The sequence below is a fragment of the Strongylocentrotus purpuratus genome, unplaced genomic scaffold (assembly GCF_000002235.5).
Source record: "Strongylocentrotus purpuratus isolate Spur 01 unplaced genomic scaffold, Spur_5.0 spur5_scaffold_5, whole genome shotgun sequence".
Lineage (NCBI taxonomy): Eukaryota > Metazoa > Echinodermata > Echinoidea > Camarodonta > Strongylocentrotidae > Strongylocentrotus > Strongylocentrotus purpuratus.
Window position 1 is genome coordinate 5,087,351 of NW_022145611.1, and position 21,053 is coordinate 5,108,403.

Below are 21,053 nucleotides of genomic sequence, written 5' to 3' on the forward strand. Positions count from 1 at the left end.
AATCTTAAAGAATCAAAATTCTGATCCTAACCACTTTTCAAAATCTTTTCCAAAATTGTAATTATAATACAATAGCGGTTAACTACCTCATTATCATTCATAATCATTCATAATCTTTCATTATAATTCAGTAATTTCTAGCATTTACAAGTATAAGTGTAAGAAAAAATAACTAGAAAAAAAAAAAAAAAAAGTGTTTTTTTAATTTTCAAATCAGATGCTGAAATGTAACATAATTATAATTCAGTACTACTTCTTTACAATGCAATTAGGTTTTATAAAAATATTATACAATTAATTCCATTCATAGCAGGGATGATAGTGAGCACTAAAAAAAAAGAAGAGGGTTCGGGGGGGGGGGGGGAGGGGGGGGGGGAAATGGCATCTAACAACATTCCCCCCTTTTTAGTAAGAAAAATTGGGAAATAATAGGGAAAAATAGGGGAGAATAGAGAAAATAAGGGAAAATCGGGATAAAATTAGGAAGTATAAAAAAGAAAAAAAATAGGATTTAAAAAAAAATAGGGTAATTTTTTTTTTTAAATCAGGTTTTTATCAGGCCTGATTCATAGTAAACAGCAACATCATCAATAATGGTATACCTTGAAAGTCATCGTCTTCTTCTGGTATTATGATGCTACTACTCATATCAAGTATCTTCCTAGCTTTTCTCTTCTTAGGCTGAATGATGAAGAAAGAATCGTCTGAAGAGGAGCCAGACAAGACATGAACACACTTCTGCATGTAGGAAACAAAATACATGGATCAATCCACGGTATTTGATCATTTCATGTCCTGTAAGTTACCATGTATCACATAAATCATGAACACCTAAAGTGTAATCTTCCTGGTTGAAGTCTGAGCATGAGCAGATAAAGGTCTTTGTAAACTACATTGTGAAAAATACACAGAGACAAAATACTGCTCATGAAAGTTATGTAATCATTATTCATTTATGCACAAGCAGTGCACTCCATGATACACAGGTGGAAGTATTCTTTGAAAAGGGGAAACAAAGGCTATTTATGTAGTACCTTCATCGCTGTAGGAGTGCTTATTTCAAAATGTACAAAGTGGGACCTCTTCATATTTTGAAGATCTGTGGATATTCAGGGTCATTTGGGACATGTGCTAAATGTGAACTGGTCTATTTGGTCAAAATTTGCATCATTTTTAGAATAATAATCAAATTTTGCTACATGAAGATACAGGTCGAAGAATTATCCATGTGTCAATTCATTATGTTACTGTATAAGGCATCACATAATTTGACGACAGAGTGGTCAAAAATACATGATCCTAAGACACTTTACCTCTTTGACAGATAATGGTGTTACAGCATGACGTGAGCGAAGTGGTGTCTTAAATGTTGTGGGTGTGTCAGGTGACGTCAATACCACAGCTCTTTTCTTCTTAGCAACTCTTCCAATGATATCTTCACTGTCATCACTCTCTTCATCATTATCTTCATGATGTAGGCGAAGATTAGTATCATCATCGTCGGAAGAATGGGAGCCTTTAAAAAAGGAGAATGAGAAAAAGTACAAGATAAATGAACAGCGGAAATTTGTTATAAAGAGTACTGTTAGAACAAAACTTTTATTATGACACAGTGATTTATGTCAGTCCCACTTCTATTTAGAGCCCTAATAAAACAAGTTTTAAATATAACAAGGTAATATCTATGGTTCCATTTTCTTACATAACAATATTCCACTTAAGTTTTGGCAGCATTTCCTACTTCCCGACCTCAATATTAAATTGTCCATTGAAAGGTGCATCAGGTGAAAAGTTGACAGATACAACTATAATAAACACACCGATTGCATTACAATGGTTATCATTTTTTTTTAATTACTGTAAAAATACACAGCGTCAAACGTATTGTTTCAGTTCAAGTTCATGTAACAAAGTCCATTCCACAGTAGAATATTTGATAGTTTCAATTAAATTTGAGAACATATCAAATCATTTTACACATTTTTACTACTAATCGCTCCACCGAACAATGGCCAGTTCATATTAAAACATTCATAAGTACATTAGTCTATTATCCTTCACATAATAATTCTAAAGCAATAATTTAAGTAAGTCTTCAAAAGTAAAAGTAAGAAACTTTCAAAAGAGCAATATAAAGGAACCATTAAATCTCACCTGTCTTAGATTTTGTGGTACCCGTAGCATCTCTGATACTTTCCAATCTATGAATCCCTTTTCCAGGTTTTGTAAGCGTGTCATCGGCTACGAGAGATTCTTCCCAATCAATGTCTTCAAGAAGTAGGTGAATATCATCTTTCTCTACCATCTTCCCACCTCCATGTCCCAAAGATGGCTTCATGCCATACCCTTCTGTTTTGTCAAGCGAAAGGCTGGTTTCTTGCTTGGAGGATGTCTTTGGCCTTTTCAGAGGATTGGATACTAAGGTATCTTCAAAGTGTCCTTCATCAACTAGAGGGGAACTTTTCCTCTTGCCAGGAAGAGCTGCCGGTCTGGAAGACTGATCTGGGATGGATGATCCGGCACTTTGCTTCGGTCCTGCACCATCCTTTCTCTTGATACTGAGCCTGCTGCGCTGTGTACCTAAGGGTTTTGCCTTCTGCAGATGTGAGCTAGGAGTCTCCACCTGTTTAACATCTCTTTGACCAGACTGTCCATCTCCTTGACCAGACTGTCCAATAGGGGATACAGTACTACCTTGATGCCTCAGACCACCCCTTGGGACATCTGACAATACTGGAGTTGAAGCTACAGGGTGTTGCTCCATCTTCACTGTTGTATCCATGCACGTTTTACCAGACCTCTCGGGAGATGTCTCTACTTTCTTTTGTGGCGCCAAAGACTCCATCGCTTGGAGATTATTTGGGTTTACAGAATGCATCGGGTTACGCTTAAACCTACTCAAGGAAGGCGCCTTGCCTTCTATCTTAGATATTTTGGATGCTTCCAAAGCATGAATTTCATCACCAAAAGCAGCTGCTTCTCTTGCTGAACTGAATTGATTCTGAGGAGTTGGACTACCTTTAGGCTTGAATTCTTGTTTCTTAATTCCTTCATTCACTTTGGATTCAACAGATGAAGCTACAGCTGTGACTCGGTGATGATTCCTTGCGCCAATTTCTGGCCTGATTGTAGACTTTGACACTTGTGACATCGCCATGAACCCTGACCTCTTCTGGCTGACCTGAGGCGAAGGAGGGACAATTCCAATCTCGTCAAAGGCCTCATCATCCATATCGTCCATATCGAAAAAATCGCCAAAGTCAAAACCCAGATCAAACTTGGGTTGTTGTGTAAGCTTTATCTTATTTTCTCCTGTGCTTGCATGTTTGAGTTGTGGTTGGATTTTCAGAAGTTCATTGCCGGGGCTGCAAACAGCAGCACCTCTTATCTCTTGGTCATGATCCGACCTGTTTACTGACCTCTCTGGTGTTACAGAGCTTTGTCTGGCCTCTATGGGTAACTTCTTCTGCGGTTCTGAGTTGGTGCATGGTCTAATACCATGAGATGCTGCGGAAACTTTGAATCCAGTTCTCTGGTCTGTGTCTTCTTCAGAATAGGCTTCAAGTGATTTAATAGCCATGGAACCATTCTTAATATCCACTGTTCTTCTTACAACTTGCTTACTTTTTGGTGAAATGACCGGAGATTTGGTCATGTTATTGGATACAGGCTCATCATCAACATCATCATCGTCAAAGATATCCCCCTCAAAGTTGTCCCACGCCTCCACAAGCTCAACTGCAATATTTTTCATCTCCTCCTCATCACCAGTTTCTTCTGCAGTGATAGAGCCTTTCTCTTTGTTGGAGACAACTTCACCTACTTTCTGAATGCCAGCCTCTAGGAATTTTCTATGATTTATTACATTTTTATTCCTAGGCTTATCACTATTTGGACTAACAGCACCCGACTCTATATCCGTACCATAAGTTCTGCCACGTCTTACTGCACTGCTGATATCAGTTCTATTCTCATCTTGTATTGAGCTACAGAGCATTTCACTTGTAACATGTTTTGTCCTTGTGTTTTGTTCCTCTTCATGCTCTTCCCATTCCAGGCTGCCTTTATCATTCATTCCAAGAGATGAAGCAATCAGAGGTTCATCAGGATCTACTCCTATCCCTGGTTTGTGAGGCTCTTTCTTTGGTGAACTCCTTTTCCATGTGTCTTCTCTGGCAAGTTGTGAGGCATTGAATGACAGATCAATATCATCCAGAAGATCAAGACCAGAGAGGGAAGGTGGAGGGGGTGGCATCAGGTCATCTTCTCCGTCATCACTTGTACTTTCACATCTACCTTTGTCCTTTCTTGATGCCCCTGAAGGAACCACAGGGGCTCTGAAGGCTTGGGTGCAAGAGAGAAAGATATCAGAAGTATTCAAAGACGTGTCACTCTTGGCACACTCCTGGTGATTCTTGGACGGGCTGCTTGTAGGAGCTGTGCAAGGTTTCAAAGGCAGTTCAGCCTGGTCATCATCACTCGCAGTGTCCATAGGTTCGTCCTGGAGTCCATCCTGATCTGGACCAGTCGATCTCTCTTCCGTTTTAACCACTTTCGGTTGATGAAGTTCACCTGTTGTACTAGCACCGAGAAGTCTTGGAGGGGTAACACTTCTCCTGTCAGTGTCAAAATCATCCTCATCGGAATCACACGGCAACGGTATCGGTTTTCTCTTTAGTCTGCTGTCTTGCCCACCCCTTGGACTTTTACTGTTCCTCCTGCCTCCTGCCTTCCCATCACTACTGCTCCCATCATCAGATGACTTTTTGCTCTTCTTCCTGTCTGTTTTACCTTTGTGCTTCTCAGTCTTTTCTGAGTTTCTGTCTTGTCTTTCACTAGGTTCACTGAAGAGGTCCACAGCAGGAAGATCATCATCACTACCAAGAAGTTCTGCTTCTGAAGATGTACTCTTTACTTTCTTCTGACCTCTCGCCCTTTTCTTTGATTTGCTAGTCCTTTCATTTTGATTGCAATCTCCTTCATTTTCATCTACGACTATGTCCTTATCCTTCTTTTTCTTGCCTTCCTGAGAACAGTATCTCAGGATCCCCTCCTTTCCTTTCTTCTCTGTTTCCTTCTTTCTCAGTACATCCCCTTCATCCAAGTAAAGCACCATTTCTGCCCCATAGATATCCTCGTCTTCGGTGTGACCTTGTATCTCAAGGAATTCCATCATTTCCACAAAGACATCGCAGCGTCGTGAATGGGAAACCTTGTGGGTCAGCTGCTTGTTAGTTTGCCACTCTGCAAAGGAGTTAAGTGACAGCTCCTTGTCATTTGGCAAGGAAACCTGTAGGGAAGACAAGATTAATGAATATTAGTTATATTTAAGTAATATTGACTGCCTTCCGGGCAATACGACATATGTCGCCCCGAAGGTGAGGGTGATATATGACAAGTCGTATTGCCCTGAATTAGGCAGTCAATATTACTATTATTAACCACATCAGACATCTAGAGCAAACAAGAAACTCATACTATCTTATACTCTTAAATTATGTAGCCTACACTGCACAGGGTTTCCTAACACTAGAAGTTGCAAAAACATTGTCAAACCAGCACTGTGCATCCAGAGCTTGACAAATTTTTGATACACTGCAAACAGTGTGTCTAGGGTGTGGTTGTTATGTCACAATAGAGTTCGCGCAAAGTGCGCATTATCTTATACGCGATGCGCGATGTAAATTACAGTAGCTGATGCGCGATGTAAATTACAACTGGCTCACTATTGCTCACTAGTTTAACACGCATTTTGCCATTGACTTTTCAGATCGAGCAATAATATTTGTTCATTAGTTTACTGTATAACCGTATTGACCGGCAAATTACACACAAAATCAGATTGACTTTTCTGAGCGGTCAATAATATTTTTTTCGCCTGATGGCTTATCCATCAAACCTCATTTAAAAATTGCCCTGCTCAGATGTCTGATACAGTTAATAATCTGTTATAAAAGTTATTATAATACTATGTCCCTATGGGGTCCCACAGCAGTTTGGTATTTTTAACCCTAGATAAAGCTATGGCAGCCATTAATCAGAACAAAGTGCACACCTGGTAAAACACTTGGTATTGCTTTTAAAGTATTTAAGAAATCCAGCAACAGTAAAATCCTATTCCCTTGTTTTTGCCAGTTACAAGCCCTATTCCTAAATTTGTCACAAAGAATATATTGTACCTGGTAATATTAAGTATTCTTGATAATTGGTTTAAACATTGATGACTCAGATTTTATGTTCACAAATGTATTGATTATCTATGCACAGTATGCATTTTTAAAAGTATATATGCTAGATCACTTTGGAAGTAAATCCTTTAACAGTCATTCAATTTAGATGACATTAAAAAATGGTTTTTATGACTTATGCCACTAGGCAATGTAAAACCCCAAAAGAGTTGATATAATAAGTACTCTGAAGAAAGATCTGTTTTAAAGCCCCACTGCACTAATTATAGCTACTTGCGCCCTCTACACAGCCAACAATGCCTAAGCGGTACCTGTTGATCCCCCATGATGCCCTTTTTTCTTATGTTAATTGAGAGCTGATTTGATGAGATAACCACCTGCCAGTGAACTTGCAGGTAGGTCTAATTCCTACATGCCAAACTAGTGCCGTGGGGCTTTAAGTTAATCTTTAATGCATTTGTATACTTTATTTTATCTCTCTCACTCTATACACATATTTTTTCTTTTTATTCAATCACTTTTGAGTCCTTTATGCAAAGTTGTTGATGATATAATGTAATAAGGTACCTCAAAAGAAGACCCCCCCCCCCCCCTCCAAAAAAAAAGTCCAAAAAAATATCAGATTATATTACTGTCTTTTGTCTAACATCCAGGATCTTGTACCTGATACTATTATAATAAAAATAGGATAGATTAAAATAATAATGAGTGGCTCATTTTGGTGATTACATAAAACAACATTGCCCTTGATAATATCATCCTCAGGTAATATGGTTTCATATCCCCATCAGAGTCAGTAAATATTCTACAAATGTTGTTTTTTCTAACATCCTTTCAGTGTTCTCAAAGAAATACAAAGCAAATCAGTATGTCATTAAATTGAAATTTACCTCTTGAACTGCTTGCTTGTTCAGGGAGAGGAACTGAGTTCTTTGTGGTGCTTTGAGTAGCTCCTCTTGATCGACCTTGTAATGGAGGTTCCAGAAGGCAAGCTCTTCATAGGTAAGGAATACATCCTCTGCAGCGTCGGCTTTGGCTTTAAGAGATAGAATAATACGAGACAGGAAACATTATATTGATTGGTATAACGGATTAAAAGTTTTGTTTTAAAAAATATCATTTACTTTTGATTCATGATAATATTCAGCGATGTTTTCTTCTGTGTTGTGTAAAACCCATTGTGCTTTTGTACATTAAATCATTTTTGTTTCCAAGAATTGACAATATTTAAGGCAGCAATATAAAGAATTTTGATTAGTTTATTTGATGTATTTAAATATTTCAACAGAACAATGCACAATAAATATATTTTTTAAAATCTGTGTCAGTGTGAAGAGTTATTATTATTATTATTATTTTTTTTTTTGGGGGGGGGGGGAAGGTGCAGTAGAAAATTGTCTTTATTTAATTGTAGAATTTATAGAACTTATGAAAAACAAAGAGATAACCTTTATCATGTAAAAATGACTTCAATTCTGTAACAAAATGAATAATGCAATGAATCCAGTTAATTTCTGACATAATCTTTGTGTGTTTATTTCGTTACAGAATAGGGGTATCATTGTATACAATGAAGAGGACGACACTTGGTGCTCCATATGACAATGGACTATTTAAAAGTCAGGGTTCAAATAAGAGTGAAAATTAGTACTCTTTTATGAATACCAGCCTTTGTCTTAGGAATCTTAATATATTTTGGTTCTCTTAGATCAGTGGGTAAGGAATACGATCATGGATGGCGATTCTGTTCTTTTCGAAGAATATGTGGATGGTGTGGAAAAGAATATTTCTCTTAGAAACGGAGGCTCAATAGCTCAGTTGGTAGAGCAGTGGTCTCGTAATCCGGCGACCCAGGTTCGAAACCAAGTCGATGCGCTAGTGCCCTTTGGTAAGGCATTAACCCTCATTACCAAGTCCCTCAGAGAGGACCTAAAGCCGTCAGTCCCCTGGTTGCTAACTAACAAGCATTTATGCTTTCTTAGCAGTCAGGTAAAATATGCACTAGAATTATTATTACACAATGCTCTTACTTCCTTGGAGAAATCTGGATATATCTCCACCCATACTGGATTTCCTCTTGCTTTTGATGGTGGTGGTGTTGAGGCTGGAAGAAGGAGCAGCCATTTTGGTTTTGTGCTTGCTGTGGTACTCTCCCACCTTGATGTTCATCTTATGAACGGTGGGGTTGAGCCCTCTTGGGATCATTCTTGGACTGCAGGGGTAGAGGTGGAGGGATTTGTTGTTACCCTGCAAGGCTCTGTGGATCCCCTTCTTGCTATACTGACTGCGATCATAGATCTGCGGGAGGTAACAAGATGGGAGAAGAATCATCAAATCATTCATCATTAAGCTCCGTTGGAACCATTCTTGGACTGCAGGGGTAGAGGTGGAGGGACTTATTGCTACCCTGCAAGGCTCTGTGGATCCCCTTCTTGCTATACTGACTGCGATCATAGATCTGCAGGAGGGAGGGAACAAGATGGGAGAAGAATCATCAAATCATTCAGAACCTGGGAGGGTTATGATTTTACATGGCTGTCTCTTAAAGTATACCCCAATGAACATGAAATGGAGATACTCACATTGAAGGGAGTAGAACGTCAGTTTCCATGTGCAGAAGGCCATAATTCGCTGACACCAGACTTGGTGGAAATACCATTAATGGGATTACAAATCTGCACACAGCAAACCAGTCAAGAATTACCCCCTAATCTCTCGAAGAGCTCGAGAGTCTTCGGGCAAAGCAAAGCATTACATAAGGTCCAATGGTCATAAAACTGAAGGTGATTGACAAAACCTGTTATTGGGTAATACCTGAACGGTGTCGAATTCCCCATGGGAGCTGACTACTGAGTGACTTTAAACCTGAACAATGACTTCCCCATTTTCATGAATCTTGATGAAAAACGAGTTCAGTAGATTTGGTTAGTATCTAAAACTTTCTTGCATGCATAATTAAAGTGTGCCTCGTATTTCTGTATGTTACAACCTGCAAATATGTTTGTACTCTTTTGGGAACCTGTTTACATGCAGATAGATTTTTCTCATCCCCATTTACCATTCATGGACACATAAAATCCACACTGCAGTAACTGCCACATTTGACTATCTCATATGTAAGCAAGCCTCTTAAAGGGATCCGGTAACTTTGTCTCAGATCCTTCAACAAAAAACTTGATTTAGCTCATGCTGCAATCATAATTATAAACCTTTAGGGCACACATGAATCCCATGACATTTACAAGCCGATCGCCTGTCTGATTATCAAGATATCTATGATTGGAAATCGAAATCAAATGTTGCAATTCCTAACGGTTTTCATAACACTGCAGTCTATTGGGGAAAATGAGTATGGTAAAACAGGTCACTCAAAGATTTTTACTTTTTTGAGGAACTTCATGATCATTTTGAAGCGCAATTTGTTTAGGGCTTCAATATTACACCATATCACACACACTGATAACACGTAGGGCCATGCATCTCAGATTTTACATTGTTAAATGATGCTTTCAGTAGTAAAGTTTGAGTGAACTTACTGCTGCTTCTTTGCCCTCTGTCACCAGCATGACAATCCTGCCTTCTCGCTTCCTCCCGGTCCTTCCCATCCTCTGGACCAGTCTGATAGGGCTCTTATGAGCATCAAAGCATACAATCAGATCCACATCACCAATGTCTAACCCTTCCTCTCCAACGCATGTAGAGACCAAGGTGTTGTAGCCGCCATTTTTAAACTCACTGACCACCTGGATTTGACAGCAGAGAGGGAACAAAAGATTGAATGTCTTCATGTGAGTGAGGTTTCATGGTTGACACAAAGTATTTGTTTCACAAGAAATGAGAGCTTCAATAAAAGTTGAGCACCAAATTAATTTTAAGAGTGATTTGGAGTTTTAATGACAATAATTACAAAAATAATAGCAATTAATATTGGCTACTTGTATAATGCTTGTATCTTTCATGCAAAATACTCAAGGCTCTCTAATATCACCCAGGCTTAAGCTAAGCTACAGATATCAGTGCTTGCTCATAGCATTAAAGGAACTGCTCCTACACATAGGTGTCAGCAGTACCTATAATCTTGCTCAAAATACTGTTTTTTGGGCACAACTGAAATACTGAATGGTTTAAGAATCGGAACCCTGTCTTGATTACAATTATGATTGATCCAAATTCTCAAAACTTGATATCAATCACAACTATGCACTATTAAGATAGAGAGGAGTTTGTAAGTTTGCGCTGGTATGATAGAATTGCGATCAATCTATATCGACCACAACATCTCCTTATAAGACAAGGCCCTAAACTTCTGAAAGAACTTGAGAATTGTGTTTGAATTACTCTGATCCCTCCTGATGACGGATAATCAACCTGTTCGAAACGTCGAGCCACTCCTACTACCCATCCTCTCCAAGCAGCGCTATAGTTCTCCTTAAAACTGTAAGCTAAGAGAGGTTACCAACAGTCCTTTTCAGGACTACACACCCTCAAGAAAAAAAGTTTACCGAGAGTCCTTTCCAGGTCTCCCCAATCCTCCTCCCTCTCTCACATGGTGCAACCGCAAGCCTACTGTATATCGATATCACCATGCAAGCCGATACTTATAAGCAGCATCTTACCCTGATCTGTTCTTTCTGTGAGAATCCTTTGGTGTTCTTCCCCGCTGAGGCCTGACCTATAAAGCTCATGCAACGCACCGCAGGCCTGTGACGGTTGAGCATGTGGGTAATCTCCTGGACGCTATCACGATACTGTGCAAAGATCATCACTCTGGTGCTGGGTCTACTAGGAGCCTTGCTGCTGGTCGACGGCCCTTCTTCTGCTTTGTGGTCTGGGTAATTGAAATCACATTATAAGAATCATGCTGGGAAATATCCTTGATCAGCAACTATTTAAGGCATCGTTTAACAATGTTAAATCTGAGATGTATGGCCCTACATGTTATCAGTGTCTGTGCTATGGTGTAATACTAAAGCCCTAAAGAAATTGCACTTCAAAATGATCATGAAGTGCCTCAAAAAAGTAAAATCTTTGAGTGACCGGTTTTACCAAACTCATTTTCCCCATTAGACTGTAGTGTTATAAAAACCGTTAGGAAAAGGAAATCTGAAATGTCTAATTCCAGTCATAGATATCTTGATAACCAGACAGGCGATGACCTAAAGGTTTATAATTATGATTGCAGCATGAGCTAAATCCAGAAAAATTTTAAGAATCTGAGGCAAAGTTACCCAGTCCCTTTAAAATCACATTCACTCATATACAGATAAAATTCACACATTACGTATTTGCCTGTTGCTAAAGGCACATTTGTGAGCAGTACTTGATTCTCTAAAACTTTTTGGCTTGTAAAGATTGCAGCCTTCTGTGCGACAAGGTTTTTAAGTATAAGAATCAACCATCTACAAGTAAAACTGATGCATTTTCTTAGTTTCATTGTTGAAATGACTCTAAATATCTTCCATGCAAACAACTTTTACAAATGACATACATATACATTGTATCTATCCTTTTAAGGGAGAAAAAACAATTCTTATTTCAAACAGAGTATTTCTATTCTTTGGTGTGATCGATTACCCATGGATTGGAAGGGGGGTAGAAAGGTAATAGATTCAAAACATTCACACCTTGTAAAGTGTTTACTCTGTTGCTATGGTAACTGACAAATTGGCATTCGATTTACAGCTTCAAAATGTACAGCAGTTTAATTCCATTTCTTTACCTGATGTGAACTTTTCAAAGTGTTCTAAAACGACTTCCTTCAGCTTTGTTATCTTGGGGTGGCTGCTGACATACTCCTCCACTTCCTCTTTGCATCCACCGATGCCCTTCGACCCTGTTGCCCTTGACGACGGAGAACTCATGGACGTAAACAATCCGCTGGAGTTGTGGGAGGAAGTATTATGGCTGGTATTGTGACTGGTGTTCATGGATCCTGCATACTTTGCCTCCAGCGTCTCGATGAGATTGGAAAAGTCGGCGTTCCGCATGAGCTCGGACCGTTTCCTAGCGTTGCCCTTTGACCCATCGATGGTGCCGAGAAGGAAGCTGTAGAGGGAGCGCTGCCCATGCTGAAGGAGAAGCTCAAAGCCATGATACAGGCTCATGCAGATGGCAAAGTCGCCCTCAATTGGACCTCTCCTAGCAGCCTGATGAAAAAGAGAATTGCTTAAAATTCATGACTGTGTAACTCACTGTTGTTCCTATCCATGGTTTCCTTTGGTTGGGGATGTCATCATATTTATTTGGGGCATCATTCCATCAGTTCTCAATTGAGAAAATTTCAAACACTTTAAATTGCCCGGACTTTCAGAACTAACAAAGTTTCATTACCTCTAACAAATTAATGAAAATATTAAGAAATTCAGAGTATTGACAACAATTTTCCATTTTGTTCTTGTTACATCATAATGCATGTTATAAAGAATATCTGTATAGAACGTGCAATATAAATTTACAATCATTAGAATTTATTAATCATTATTACTACATGGTGTGACAAATTGATTAGGCTTGTAAAAGCCTTGTATTCTACGGTATACTACAGGGGTTAAAGTGATTTACCCCCCCCCCCCCTTGAGTAAAAATCAAAAAAAGGATTTTGGGGGGGGGAAAGTGGCATCTAACAACATTCCCCCCCCTTTCGAGTAAGAAAATTGGGGGAAAATAGGGAAAAATAGGGAAAAATTGGGAAAAAGGAGTAAAATCAGGAGGGAAAAAAAAAAACGGTGGAAAAAAAACAACAACAAAAAGATCAGTAAAAACAGATTTAAATCGGGTAATTATAAGGCCTGATACTAAGGTGCTACAACTCACTGTGATCTCTGGTGGTGGGTCTTGCCTGAAGGCTTCTCTTGATTTCAGAATCTGGAATTTGGACAGGGTCTCGGGGTCACGACAGAAAAGGGCACGGCATCTCACCAGCCGATTCACAAACACTTTTATGATCTAGGAAGAGAGAACAGAGTGCACACTCTTGGCAATTGAATACAAACAAATTCTAAAGAACTGGGGGGTGTTTCACAAAGACTAAGATTGACTTGAAGTTGGACTTAACTATGGCAGGTCGCTCATGCCACTGTTTTCTCTCACCATTTACTGGCATTGGTCTCTCAGGGGATGTACAAATCATGGTCACAAATCTACAGAATTTATATTTGGTGATTTTTTTTAATCTAAAGATCATAATGGTAAGAGCAAATAGTGGCATGAATGGCCTGCAATAGTAAAGTACAACTTAAAGAGGATATTAGCCTTTGTGAGACAGGAACTGGAAATCGCTCTACGTACGCCACCACCAACAGACGAAAATTGAAAATACATTACAGCAGTGCTAGCGATGTCGGTTAAATACCCTTCCTTTAAGGTAATGGTCTCAAATGACCTTCTCATATTATCATGAAGAATAAGAATATTTTTGCCTTCTATTCAAATTCTCATCTCAACCTACTCCACCCCCTCCTCCAGATGACAGAACATATATTCATAGAGTAAATGTAATATGCAACACATATACACAAAAGAAGGGATTCAACTCTGCATTGCCACCGTAGATACTTGAATGCTTATTTTCAATTAAATTGCTATAATTCATGAACGGCACAATGTATTGCAAAAGAAACAAAAAGTTTCTATGACTTTTGGTCTTCTGCTCATATATAAATGTAATTCATAATACTCTGGACCAAAAGATAATGCTAAAGCAACGCTTAAAGTTATAGACCAGTTCTGGTCATGCGATTGCATTGTAAAAGAAAGGTTGTGGAATCGATCAGAAAAGGTTGATCATCTAGCATATAAGTATTGGTGTGTACTGCAAGGTTCTGGAATCATCAAAATGATAAGAAATTTGGCCCAGTCTTGGTAAAGTTACAAGCACTGTACACAGAAAGATGTACCGGTATATGGGACTATGTAATATCTGTCCAGTCAGGATAGATATAGTAATTTACCAAATATATCAATTAGTATGCGGTTTCCTGGCAAAATTTGTATCATCACGTATTAGTCAAAACATATTCTTTCATATGATTGGTAATAAGAGCTTCCATTTCATTATTTGAGAGGGGGCGTTTCCAAAACTGGTCTATACCTTTAAAGGCGACACTGAACTGCATGGGTTAGCAAATGAATTTCACTATAGCTAAAATGCATTGAAGTAAAGGGTTGTGGGTTGTTACCTGAAGATACTGTTCTTTGACCTGCTTGAGCTCATCTCCGAGAGGAACAACTATTTTCTCCACCTTCCGTTCATGGACGTACTGCTTGATATCTATCGAGTCCTCCGATCGAATCTCAATGTGAGATATTAGAAGGTTGCTAAGGACCTGATTAACTGCCTGTAAAGGTAAAGATGGAGAATTGTCAAGGAAGTATCTCATTTATTCTGGAGAGTAGTGTTGAAGAAGGCATATCTATGCTTTTCATCTTGAACTCATCAGAGTATGTACAAATGAATAGAAAGCCAATTTGTTTTACAAGTACAGGCAAATAATATGAAGAAACAAAAAAGTTTGATCCATAAGTTTGGCAGCTTGGCTACGACCAGGGTGATATGTGTAAAGCACCATGAGCGTCGGAACCTGACGGATACCGGCGCTATATAAATAACCATATTATTATAAGTCTTTGTTTAATAAGTGCCTCAATAGGAATTGTTTCATCCATCTGATATTCCAGAGGTTGGCAACACAAATTGTATGCAATTTTCATTCTGACCATTGGAATACAATTTTTTGTGGTGGGTGACTGAAGTGGTTGGTATTGAGGCACAAAGACGTATGCATTACATGTGGTTATATTATGATAATGGCCTACTTAAATGGTTGCGAAGAAATGTCACTATAAAATAAAAAAATCAGTCTTAAGAATCAAAGAAAAAAAGAAAACAATTCTTTTTGGAAGTCACAGCCCAAGTCTTTGGTCTGTGCATACTACTTTAAAGCCCCTCGGCACTAGTTTAGCATGGAGGGATTAGACCTCTCTGCAAGGTCACTGGCAGGTGGTTATCTCATCAAATCAGCTCTCAATTGAAATAAGAAAAAGGGCATCATACGGGTACTACTTAGGCATTGTTGGTTGTATAGAAGGCGCAAGTAGCTATAAGTAGTGCAGTGGGGCTTTAACTCACCTTTATGTCCCCACCTGGTGTTGCACTAAGGGCTAGCACCCTGAACTGGCTGGTGTATTTTGACAATTCACGTACAACCTTAGAGGGAGATGAAATGAACAAACGAAGAAAAAAAATCATAAAGTCACATTATCACTGTTAGTGTTAACTGAAGGGGTTCACTATTGTTGTCTATACCTAAATTGCTGCATTTATGTTTTACAGTGGGGTATTATCATCTTCATCTATCAGGGGGGTGTTTCACAAAGACTAAGATCGACTTTAAGTTGGACTTCAATATGGCAGGCCATTCATGCCACTGGTTGCTCTCACCATTGGTCTCTCAATTATGATCTATAAATAATATTTTTCCTTCATTTATGAATTATCAAAAAATGTAAATTCTGTAGATTTGTGACCATGATTTGTAAGTCCCTTGAGAGACCAATGCCAGTAAATGGTGAGGGCAAACAGTGGCATGAACGGCCTGCCATAGTTAAGTCTAACTTAAAGTCAATCTTAGTCTTTGTGAAACACCCCCCTGGATAGTTAGACACTGCATACAGCTCTCATGATAGGCATGAGCTATGAGCCAATGACAATGATATTTTAAGCAAACAGTCCAAGGGTTAGGCCTGAAATGTTCTGAATGTTACTGTAAGATTGACAGGGCAGTGAACACAAGTGAAATGCCATATATTTATAATCTGTTTAAAGACCGTCTGTACTAGTTTGGCTAGGAGGGATTAGACCACCCAGGGTGCTTACTGACAGGTGGTTATCTCATCAACTCAGCTCTCGATTAACATAAGAAAAAGAGGATCATGGGGGACCAATGGTCACCGATTAGGCTCGTTTTCTATATAGAGGGAGCCAGTAGCTACAAGCAGTACAGTGGGGCTTTAAGAAAAACTGTGTAAGTCATCACTTTCCCAGATGCATATCTTCAAAATTTCCAGATTTTTTTTTCTTTCAGGTAATACATCACAAGGGCTCTAAAAGATTTTGAGAGTTCTTACCCACCCTTTTTCTGACTTTCTGCACCAAAACATTTTTTGTTTAAAATAATAATTTTCATAAAGTGTGATTAATACCACAGTCACACAGATGACACCGACATCAGACCTGAAACAGACCAAACACTATATTCCATTACCTAAATGGCTAAAAATCTGACAATTTGGGGTTGATTCGAAGGTGTGACTGTGGCATTAAAGTGACTCTGTAACATTGCCTCAGATTCTGAAACAAAATCCTGGATTTAGCTCATGCTGCAATGATAATTATAAACCTTTACGTCAATCAGGAACTCCATGACTTTTACAAGCCAATCGCCTGTCTGACTATCAAAGTATTTATGATTTGAAATCGAAATCAAATTTTTTGTTTTCCTAATGGTTTTTATAACACTACAGTCTATTGGGGAAAATGAGTATGGCAAGACCGGTCACTCAAAGTCTTTTACTTTTTTGAGGCACTTCATGATCATTTTAAAGTGCAATTTTTTTTCAGGGCTTCAATATTACACCATATCACAGACACTGATAAACACGTAGGGCCATGCATCTCAGATTTAACATTGCTAAACGAAGCCTTTAAACAAGGAAGCGTTCATCTTCACCTGGCAGTAAGCGTGGTTGCCAAGAGCTTTGTGGGCCTCATCCACTATGACACACTTCACGTCGGTTGCAGGACACGCCCTTCTACTGAGGTCATTGGTCATGACCTGAGGGGTTAAGAAGAACACCCTCTGCACCTGCCAACTTTTCTTCCTTTCAGGTGGATGCATGTTTCCTGCCATAGTAGAAATGGAAAGCATAGTCAGATTTCATAATATATGGTGCTATTGAGAGTGTGACATGACCTTGATATGACCCTTGACCCTTAATCCCAAGTCAATGACCCCTACATTTTGTTTGGCCATATCCCCCCCCCCCCCCCAGACAAAATCACTCATAGCCCTCTTACTAGCTGAACAAGTATGAAAACTTTGACACCACTATCAGAAAACTTAAGGAAGCAGGAGTTAGTTTTGATAGGAATTTTGTCAGGATAAAAAGTCAAATATGGATAGAAAGCTTATGAATTCCATGCTTTGCATACATGTACATTGTACATGTGTAGTTCTGCTGAGCAATGAGTACATATCAATTTTGAATCGACCAGGCTCTCAAAGTGTGTGCCTATGTTAAAGAGTTAGAAAAAGAGTATTTAAGGCAAACAGAGTATAAGGCAGAAAGAGAGATCTAGAGAGAGAGAGAGAGACAGACAGCAAGAGAGAGAGAGAGAGTGAGAGACAGAGACAGACAGAGAAAGAGAGATAGAGATGAGAAAGGGAAAAATAGAAAAATAGAGGAATAGAGAGATAGCGGGAGAGACAGAGACAGACAGAGACAGAGAGAGAGAGACAGACAGACAGACAGAGATAGAGATGAGAAAGAGAAAATAGAGGAAGAGAGAGATAGCGGGAGAGACAGAGAGAAGAAAGAGGAAGAGAAAACTAATGGTAAGGATACTTACCAGTCATTTCTACCATATCTTCTTGAGGTATACCCATAATGTTGAAGCAGGCTTCAATCTGCTGAAAGACAAGCGGCTTGGTCGGAGCCATGAACACAATCTTTCCTCTAGGATACCACCTGTCATTGAGGAGAGAAAACAATTGAAGATAAGATTGAATTATAATAATATTCAGTTCCAAAGAGCTTTGGAAATTATTACCCTAGCTTTAGCTCCAGCAACCGTAATCAGCACACAGTGCATTTCCAGGAATAATCCTACTAGGTACCCATTTACCTCACCTGGGTCGAGTGTGGCAAATGTAGATTAATATCTTGCCAAAGAACATCAGTGTTGCGGCGGGATTTGAACTGCGGAACTTGTGATCCACAGTCCGGTGACATATTCACTCGACCACTACACCACTATTATTCCCAGCTTTAGCATGGCTGCCATTATGGCACCCTAGCATTTCAAGGAATTTATTCTTACCATGTTCCCATTTTCCCTAAACCTGGATGGAGTGTGGCAAATGTAGATTAATGTCTTGCCAAAGGACATTAGTGCTGTGACAGGATTCAAACCTTGTACCTTGTAGTATTCACAATCAGGAGACTTCTCCAGGGGACCACAATACCTCTAAACACCACAAACAATACACAGCAATGTACAGAGATATCTTTTACTAGACTACAGTTACTACAAAGATATGGCATCAAAAAGAGAAAAACAAATGATGAAAACAAAATCAGTACAAGAAGAAAGTAAGTGACAAAAAAATAGGGAAATAATTCAAGTGGAGGTGTCAGGAAAGGAAGAAAAAAATTGGAAAGAATTTTCAAAAATGAAATCAGAAAAAGACAATATGATCACACAAGACGAATGAAAGAGTTGAAGAGAACAAAAAAAAGGATGTCAAGAAAAAAATAAACAACTATGTACTGACCGATAGAAGTTATACATGACAACGGCAGCAATGAACGTCTTGCCTAAACCGGTGGGTAGTGTAACCAGGGTGTTCTTAAAGAGGGCCTGGCGGACGATATTAAACTGATAATCTCTGAGGGGGTAGTTGATCGGGTAGATGTAGATGTTGCCGGTGGAGACATCGAATCCAGGAAGATCCTCCAGAGGTGTAGCCTGTGGAGGCGGAGGTGGGCCAGAGGAAGAGGAATTGAGCAGTTCTTCCATGTCCCACTCCTCGCAGGCTGCAAGGAGTGTTTCTTCATCAAGCTGGTCATCCATCTCATTTTGTTGATCTAGAAAGAGAGAAAGTGTGTGATTCCTTGATATGATTTGATTTGATTTATTTTTCCACTCAAATATCCATAGATTAAAATAACACATATAAACCATACAGTAATATAGAACAAATGAATTATAAATACAAGTAACGAAATACTGATAAGTATGTACGAAATAAAATAAGTTTACAGAATACATTTGAGAATAAGACACTTTTTAAAATCAATGTAGACTAGACCCTCTATTCTTTTTTTATATGAAAGGTAAAGACCACTTTTTATGTCTAATGATAACCTTACTGAGCACTTCTAATTTTATCATTTGCATTCTTTTTCTGATATTTGGCCATACAGTGGGCGGGGTAGCAATAACTATAAGTATCATGACACAAATATCACAACAGTCTTGACTCTTGATCTAAATAGATCTACCAAGGGAAATCATAAGCATATGAGCTAGCGTATTTTATTGAGGGGTGGGGGGGGGTGAGGCCTTGTGGCTGCAATATCAACCATCTTGTATATAAATTTCACAAATGAGTTTCGATTGAGCGAGCTAAAAAAGTTCAGACAATGTTTAGGGTGGTTTAAAGTTGATATTCATTGATTTTACAAACTAAATTTATTTCCATTATTGCAAATTTGAAACTTTGATTCGACAAGTTATCAAAATTCAATGTTTGGAAGCATTCGAAGTAATGATCATTATAAATTACAAAACGCTTAAATAAACCACCGGCATAGCACCGGAAGAGCTCTCCGAACACTGCTGAGATGTGTGAGATCACAGTATGGACATGACTTGCACAAGCAGACGATGTCCCATGACATCTCACACATTTTCAGTGCCTGTGTTTTCATCTTTTCTTGAGTTCTTTCTCTTACTTCACTACCGTCAGGCTAAATGTATAATCTATTGCCTCACTCTTAACCCCGCGCATGTTTTTATTTTGATGACAAATGCAGCGAAACAAAAATAAAGGAAGCTGTCGCTTGTTAACAAAATAAGACGCCAATGTATATTCAGCTGCACACACCGGGGTATGTTCAGCGTTTCAAGAGGGAACAAATGCCGTCCTTAATATCATTCCAGGGGGTTTTCAATTTGAAAGTCTGGTTTCTTTGATTGTTAATTACCCCCTATCCTGTGTATTTACAAGCAAAAGATTTTAGTTATCAGAATCGGGTCATATCCCCTTTAGAATGGTTTGACATGCCACTACATTTATATACACTAAACTCATTATAATTTGACAAATAATAGCTTTGCAATTATGTTCATTCTCTATGGGATGTCGTCTGCTTGGGCAGTGTTGGTCCATATAGTGATGTCATTAAAACATCGTTATTTTTCCGTCGAATCTCTGGTATATCCCAGCTGCTATGGAGGTGGTTGTATTTGTATTTTTTATAAATCACCCGATATGTAGTTGACCTATAACTTGTACGATGGCCATCTGTTAGATTACCAGTTTCTAGTCATACATTAGTTGACATATTTGTGATTTTCTTTGAATTTCACCTTTAATATCAACCATCCTGTTTATAAATGTCATACTCATAGCTCATGAGCAAAATGCAAAGCATGATTAAGCGAGCAAAAATAATATTAATTTTGGCAAAAATGTTACTGGGCAGGTCCAAGCTATTTGGATTGTGACGTACGGGACATTCAGAGACTTTAAACAAGAAACAACAACAGATGAAATTATTTTTATGGCTATCTTTTGGTATGGGCTAGGCCTAGATCTAGACCCTAGACTAGTTCATTTGTGGAAAGTTTGAGTTCTGACCAACTCTTTAATTAATTTTTAATGTAATTAATGTGCTGCGTACAGACCTGCCTAACTTCAACATCAAATTTGTAAAAATAGATTCAATCTGGCCACCTTGCTGCCGAAACATTAAAACATTGAAAAAACCTCTTGTAGGCCTAGCCCTTCTTCTCGATTCCCTCCACTCCAGGTTTGGACTCTTGCCTCTTGGGGCTCGTTCCTAGAAACCAACGACAAGACA

The 21,053-nt window shown here is 38.8% G+C and overlaps 1 protein-coding gene across 1 annotated transcript in view; it reads right to left on the reverse strand.

Annotated features, from left to right (window-relative positions):
* The window catches only part of LOC100890436 (Fanconi anemia group M protein), a 35,683-nt gene that overhangs the window by 13,139 nt on the left and 1,491 nt on the right, over window positions 1-21,053 (reverse strand). The window contains exons 2-15 of the mRNA XM_011673703.2: window positions 18,740-19,052; window positions 17,815-17,933; window positions 16,916-17,088; window positions 15,316-15,393; window positions 14,366-14,524; window positions 13,002-13,133; window positions 11,908-12,334; window positions 10,805-11,016; window positions 9,725-9,931; window positions 8,219-8,486; window positions 7,079-7,224; window positions 2,155-5,290; window positions 1,314-1,516; window positions 603-738 (exon numbers count right to left, since the gene is read on the reverse strand). Coding sequence (XP_011672005.2) covers window positions 603-738; window positions 1,314-1,516; window positions 2,155-5,290; window positions 7,079-7,224; window positions 8,219-8,486; window positions 9,725-9,931; window positions 10,805-11,016; window positions 11,908-12,334; window positions 13,002-13,133; window positions 14,366-14,524; window positions 15,316-15,393; window positions 16,916-17,088; window positions 17,815-17,933; window positions 18,740-19,052 — 5,709 coding nt within the window. The remainder of the gene's footprint in view (window positions 1-602; window positions 739-1,313; window positions 1,517-2,154; window positions 5,291-7,078; window positions 7,225-8,218; window positions 8,487-9,724; window positions 9,932-10,804; window positions 11,017-11,907; window positions 12,335-13,001; window positions 13,134-14,365; window positions 14,525-15,315; window positions 15,394-16,915; window positions 17,089-17,814; window positions 17,934-18,739; window positions 19,053-21,053) is intronic.